General features: G+C 40.1%; 1 protein-coding gene across 1 annotated transcript in view; it reads right to left on the bottom strand.

The window, feature by feature from the left end:
- The window catches only part of mkln1 (muskelin 1, intracellular mediator containing kelch motifs), a 49747-nt gene extending 44292 nt beyond the window's left edge, over positions 1 to 5455 (bottom strand). Inside the window, exons 1-3 of the mRNA XM_008289902.1 lie at positions 5363 to 5455; positions 4174 to 4243; positions 725 to 867 (exon numbers count right to left, since the gene is read on the bottom strand). Coding sequence (XP_008288124.1) covers positions 725 to 867; positions 4174 to 4243; positions 5363 to 5442 — 293 coding nt within the window. The 5' untranslated portion in view covers positions 5443 to 5455. The remainder of the gene's footprint in view (positions 1 to 724; positions 868 to 4173; positions 4244 to 5362) is intronic.
- Between the last annotated feature and the right edge of the window lie 1869 nt (positions 5456 to 7324).

The raw sequence follows: 7324 nt of genomic DNA, 5'->3' as shown, positions 1-7324 counted from the left end.
CTCATGTGGTCATGTGTCATCATATTTCACATTTTTCACACAGTGAGCTCTGAACTGAAGTGTGTGGACAAAAACGTCAAAACACATCGTGCGGAGCTCTTTTCACTGAAGCCTCAGCGTGGTGCAGTGTCTTCCCCCGGGTCCTCCTCAGTGTGCCTCTGGGCTTCACTTGCTTCCTTTTTTTTTGTAATTTTTACACATTTTGCCTTGAAAAATGATTGCACTGTGTACCATGGTTGTATCTTCTTTCTCCTTTCCGTCAACCTCTTACTGAAGTTGGTCACAATTCATTGATTCACTTACACTGATGCTTAAAAGTAATGAAAATAAATCAATACAGCAGCACTTGATACAGAACAGGAAACACAAGGCAGAACCTAGAACAAACACCTTACCGGGACTCATTTGTGCTTAAAGTGGAAAAATGCCTTTAAGGGTCTGTATTGACAACAATAAGAATCAGCTCGACTCAGAACTGAATCTGAAGCCAGGTCAAAGTAAAATCAATCCCACACATCAATAATCCAACTTCCTTGCTGCAACTTTATTGCCTATGGGACTTTATTTCCCCTGCAGTTGTCTTCTTAGGCAGAGCTTACTCTGAGGATGTGTAAAACCAGCAGTGACTTCCAAATATTCCCTCAAAAAATGCTGTAAATGCTGCTGCAAATGCAGTCGCTTCTGACTGCAGTAAACAGGATTTGCATAAACGGGGATATCTCACCTGGACAAAAGCTCTGTCATGTTCTCCTCGCTCATCCCGCCAAACACTTTGAACTTTTTGAGGTTACAGACGTGAGTCTTCTCATACTTCCCAAAGGTGATGCTCTGAACAATTGCCGGCCTTTCCAACTTCAATATTAAAAACTGGAGGAAAAGAGAAACAGAGACACAAATTACACTGAAAGCAAAGAGCAGACTTTGGATGCACTTAGTGTGTGTGGAGGACTGCAGGAAATTGCCTGTGATTACGGCGGGCCAGGCGCTGTGAAAAGATTTGCTCGTTATCTAAACGACTACAGCAGGGTCAATCTACTGCATCAGGTAAGTGGCATTACATACAATCTATGAGCCGCGTCCGCATGTCACTGGCACTCTAACAAGCCAGGACATCAAATGACAAATGACCGGCGGCCGCTGGCCAGAACCAGTGGAGGCCACAGGCCAGAGCATTGATTTAATGTGTCACTGGACAGCAGGCACTTAACAAACCCAAGAGAACAACATTTTCATAACCACTGATAGAAGACGGGAACATTCTATCAATCTGTGTCATCAGAGCATATCAACAATAATCTGAGGTAAAAGTTTCTACATGAAATTTCCTTCCAGCTTTATGATGAATAAAAAAATAAAAGCAGCTCCACTGATTTGACTGTTGACTCTCCTGTCAGACATCGATCCTGTTTGTAACGAGTCAACATGCAATAAAACAGGCTGATCCTCCCGTCGAGCTCCTGCAATGAGTCATGTGTTCAAGGACTTTATTTACAGACCCTTGCATGTAATCTGACCCACACTTTGTTTTAATTGGTTGATGAAGAGGGAACACACTATTCCTGTCATGTGAACGTCATGTCGGGGAGTGACAGGGTGAAACAGTACACTATTCAATTGTGCCGCTTTGAGCTTCACAACATGCCAACAGTGGAAGTTTCCTTTTGAAAGAAGATATGTGAGCTGTTTTCAGGGACGTTCTTCCACTCTGGGATTCAGCACCGTGTTAGGTTGACACGGTTTTCACAAGCCAAAACCAACATGGTGTTTTTTTTCTCCAGTCATATCAGCTGCAATTTGTTTAAGTATGTCAGCACAAATCAATGACGGTACAAAGTAGGTTAAACTTTCCAGACATCAAGTTCCTCCCCCAGCAAGTTAACCGTTTACTGTCAAAAAAAATGTGAATAATGTCCGTCAAAACTTCCTACACCCCATGATGATATCTTTACAGTGCTTTTGTGTTTCTCCCCAGTCAACAGTCCAAAGTATTGAGTTTGTTACCCTCACAAAAGAAATGCAGCTAATTTCCAGAGTAGCAGATGGAATTAGAGAAAGTCTGGCACTTCTGCTTAAAAAGATGACATCATTATTTATTAGATGCTGATTACATTTCTGTAGATTGAATAAATATTGCTTTTTAAAGACGCCAAAATATCAGAATAGATCTGCAGATGAAATAAACTTACTGTAATTATTGGCAGATAATTGAAACCATGACATAAATTCAATTAATGAATGTATTATAGGAAAAATGCTTCATAATAGTGATCATTTGTGAAGCCTTTTTTTTTTTACCTGCACTTTAAATCTGGCATGTTTAACGTAGTAGTTTTTTTGCAATGTTTCATTTCCTCTTGCTGTACAACGCAAGCTTTGAGATTGAATCTCAAACTCTGGCTGTCTGCTGCAGTCGGTCAATGAGTTCAAGTTTTCTCATCGTATGAAGGTAAACTGTTCAGACCTACACGCTGCTAGATGGGCTCTCAAAGGGAAAGCCTGTGTCTGAGATATTTCCTTATTCAATCCACAGCCACTGAAAGGACCAATAATTGATTAGCTATTGGCAGCCTGTAGCCTTAATTATAAACAACAGCCACTGCACTCCTGTGTACAGTAAAAAGGATGACTTTGGTTGTTCTATATATTTTATTTTTCTTACAGTCAATAAATCTCAAAGGTATCCAAAAACAAGTATTGTCTGTGTATCCAAAAGCCCGATCTATGTTAGTCCTCCATAACACCACACAGACAGACATCGCTGCACCGGCTCTCACGTTTCTTCATTACAAAAAATAGGAGAATTGTACTTTCTTGACATGAACTGATAACATCACTTTCATTTCTGGAAACCACTCTCTAGCCATGTTATCACTGCCATGCATGTGACTTCTAATAAATGAGAACATTTATGTAACAGGGGTTCCCTTGTTCAGGACGGGCCTTTGGGTGGTGACTAGCCACAACAGTTAGCATCATAGGTCTCTGTACAGTAAAAAAAAAAGAAAAATGAAGGTCTTATTTGACAGAATCTAAGAATTGTATTGTTATTTCTGAACATTTGGTGAACAACAGTGTCTATTATGCTTGAGTAAAAGAAACAACAATTAACTAAACTGGCTTTAGACAAATATTTTCCACTGTTATTATTTTGTCGTAGGGGATTTTCCTTGGGCGCTGGCTAAAACCTCTTTGGGTTGTGCAGAAATTCCTCAATGCAGGACAACCCCAGTGCAAGCAAGCAAATCATAAAGCAGACCATTACGTAAGGCCAGGTCCAGGTAGCCATGAACCAGCTCATTAGCATAACTGATAAACCAGAGTTCTTTGGTTCAGTAGCAACAGCTAGTGACCTTTACATTTAGTTTTAACGTTATCAGAGGGCACTTTTATTAATCAGCTGCTGATATATGATATTTACTTTTAGTGCAAAGTTTGCACTTAGTATTTCTCTATATTTTTTGTAAGTTTGCCTGTTTTGAAAATTGTTTATAGCTCACAAATGCTGCGGAAATTCCAAAACCAACAAATATTATCTGTGCATCCTTTGGCTGATAAAAACTGCTTAAAGCACAACTACTACAAATACACTGTTACACTGGGTGATATGTTCCTTTATTACAAAGGTGTGGCCGTTGTAGTTTATAAAGAAACCACTCCACAGCTCCCAGTTTCATCATTTGGCCTTCCGTATCAGCCCCTCTGTACACAGCTCTCAGTCCATTATTCACACATCTTCGCATTCAATGTTCTTTCTTTTACAGACGACAACAACAACAACAACAAGTAGGGCCTCGAGCTCAGCCCGTGCCACTAATAATTATTTGGTAATTTCTCAAACCAAAATGTCAAACATTTGCCAGCCCCAGATCTGATCATTTGATGCTTTTTCTTGTTATAGATAAATCAGGCACCATCAATACATCATTTTGGGCTTTGGGAAATTACAGCAGGCCACTTTTCACTATTTTCTGACATCTTAGAGACAAATGTTGAAAAAAGAATTGAGAAATTGAGCCATAATGAAAATGATTGTTTAGGTTTTATTGAGCTAAGTTGTTGTTGTCACTCATCCAGTTATCTGAAACCTTTATTTGCCTCCACAAGACAACTGAAAATCAGCATTCAGGGAAAAGTGCCATCAGTGAGGTGAAGTGAGCAGCTCGTCTGACCTACCTGTGGAGGATAGTTGCTCTCAGAAGACCACCTGGAAGACTGATCGTTAGGTTTATCCACCAAGATATTCCTAAAGAACACACACAGATGGGTTGGGTTTATTTACACCTGTGGAAATGTTAATTCATCACAACAGCAACGAAAGGACACAATCTACACAACACTGCATCAAAGTTTAGAGCCAGGACTCACAAATCACTACTTAACACAATACACAGGCGTGAATGTGTGTTTTCATAAACATGTAAACAAGTTGTTACTGTATAAGAATGCTTATGGAGTCCAGCAAGATTGTGCTGGAAGGTTAATTTGGACAATTATCGACAGATATTTAATGCTAAGAAACTGTTGTTATTGTTAGCCCGCTAACAAGCTACAGCTAAACTGCAGCTTCAGTGCTGAACCAGCAACAGGCGAATGCTTTGAAACTGTGGGTGACTTAACTCGTAATAAATTACAACATTTAGAGGTGTTAACATGTGTAAGCGAGCCACAAAGTGGGACATTTCGTTTCGTAACACCAGTCTCAGGTAGCCAGTAAACAACCTCATTAGCATAGCTGCTAAAGCAGGCTCTGTGGTTAGATAACAGCAGCTAGTTACCTACTTTAGCTCTGGGTCCAGTCAGCTAACGGGGGCGCTCGTTTTTAACACAATAGAATGCCGGAGTGCACATTGCAGAACGGAATTCAAAAATAGAATATGGTTTCAACAATTTGTTTGTCGGGTTTTGCATAGAACATGCCGAATTAGTTTCAAAGATAAGCACTGGGGCTGCTAATTTAGAATCTGCTCTTAGCAAGACAGAAAATATAACTTTATTTTGCTCTGTTTACATATAAAGGCAATGTACCGCCTCATATTCCGAATTATAGCTGCCATCTGTCACTGTCAATTATCTACATGTTCCCCACAAATAGCCAACCGTGTTTATTGGGACATACGGTCCCCCATAAGCGACTGTTTACCACAGTGGATTAACAACAACATCTGAGGCGGGCGACACAGTATCCGAACCGAACGTCCCTCCCGCTGCTGACAAGGCTAGCGCTACTGGCTCGGATCGCAGACGAGCTAGGCCAGCCGGGCCGGCTGGAACAAACACTCTGCTGCACTGAGGCGACAAACGAGCACCTGGAAGCGTAAGACCCAGTGCACACGCTGGGCCGACTAATGTGCGCAATACTCACTCAGGTAAATATGTAGAGGAGTAAGAGCTCCATTTAAAAACGCTGAAAGTGAGGACCCTGCTCTCAGGAACGACAGCCATCTTGTTGCAGAAAATAACAGGCAGCGGGAGGCTCCGGGAGCGGGCAGCGGCAGCCTTAAAGACACACGACACCTGCCCGGCCTGTGGACCGGACACATACTAACACATCAACATCACAGATGATAGTTAAAACATAATAATAATAATAATAATAATAATAATAATAACTTCTTAGGTCTGGCCAAACTGCTGCCTCAAAACGGAAGTATTCCACAAATTAGAAAAAATAAATAAAAAAATATATGGATAGATAGATAGATCTAGATATATATAGATATATGTTTTATATATACATACATACATATATATATATATATATCTTTTTTTCTTCTAATTTGTGGAATGCTTCAGTTTCATATATTTATGTATAGGTTATATATTTTGTATTTTTTATATAAACTATTTATCCCAATACACTAGCCTGTAGTTCTCAGCAGAAACATTTCTTTCTGACCACGATGACCCACAGACCAAAGCAAAAAAAGCTCCAGGACCCTTGTTAACCCCCATTTCTGTCATTTTCTGTCCATCATGGGCATGTTCATTACCTACATTTAAATAACACACAGCTCCAGAATTGCTAAATTGCAGTTTGATTACCTGCCAAGGTATTTACCAGAGTGCACACTAATGGTAAATGTCCACTTAAAAATGCAAATTTTAAAACCAGATCTTGAGACAGGACCATTTGCAGGCAAACTAAAGGTTTCCTCAATACCAGTACTGTACTGAAAGAAGACAATTTATTCATGCTGGAATAAGAAACTGAAATTGAAATGGTTTTTTGCACGCTTCTGTTTTGCTCTTGTTTTGTTGCATATTACTATTTGCACTCCAACTCCACACAGGACTTTTCTACTTGACATATAACACTTATTGTATATTTAGCATTTCGTTAGCCTCATAGCATACTTGCCAAAGTCATATTTTCATGTTTTTGGGAAATGAGAAAAAACACAATTTTTAGAAATGACATTGGTATTTATTATTGATTTTTTAACGGTACATTCAACCAGATGTGATTGGCCAATGACACAGGTAGAAAGACAGGATGATGCAGAAGTGATAGGAGAGTAAAGTTAGGCAAATATCTCAATTTGACCAAAAAATGATTTAGGCAATTATGCTATAGGCTAACGATTTTATTTCTCATTGTTTATCTTTGCTTATTTATCTGTATTCATGGTGGTGGTAACTATATCTTTGTGCTGTAACAACCAAATTTCCCCTTGGAGATTAATAAAACATTTCTATTCTATTCTAAGTAGGCATCCGTCTGCTACACAGATGCTGTCATTGCCCCTCATATAAAACACAGGAAAACACACACAGGGTTTCTGCAGATGCTTCTGAAAGGCTGCGACTTTGCGCTTTTTACTGGACATAGCAGCTGGTTACAGAGTGGGCCATAGCAGTGTGTTGTTGTGTTTGGTTCTGTGGGTGGACATGGCACAGGATTTCTGGAGAATTTAGACCTTCTGGGCTCAGTTCATTGAAAGCATTAACAAATCAAAGCCCTGCAAAAGTCCAGCAGCTTCAATTATAAGTGTTCCAGGCATCAATTGTAAAGGCAGGAATGACAGAACATCTCCTCGTGCAGTCTCTCCTCATTGTTTTAGGCATCGTTTGTTTTTGTTTGTACATGTCCAGTCGACACACTTGCAGCGCGTTCCATCTGTGCGGTCACAGACTTTGAGCTGCATGCTGCAGATCCTCAGGGACCCTCTTGGGTGTGGGACACGGAAAGCATGAACCGGCCTTGAGAGAGGATGTAATAAATAAGCCCCCACCCTGATGGTGCTCATCATGTCAGCTGATGCTTTATTATGCTTTGATGCTGCACATCACCCCATTTTTATTCCACAGAACTTTTACAAAAGAT

The sequence above is a fragment of the Stegastes partitus genome, unplaced genomic scaffold (genome assembly GCF_000690725.1).
Source record: "Stegastes partitus isolate 25-593 unplaced genomic scaffold, Stegastes_partitus-1.0.2 Scaffold644, whole genome shotgun sequence".
Lineage (NCBI taxonomy): Eukaryota > Metazoa > Chordata > Actinopteri > Pomacentridae > Stegastes > Stegastes partitus.
The sequence above is the reverse complement of the archived record's forward strand: the minus strand, read 5'-3'. Positions and strand labels throughout refer to the sequence as shown.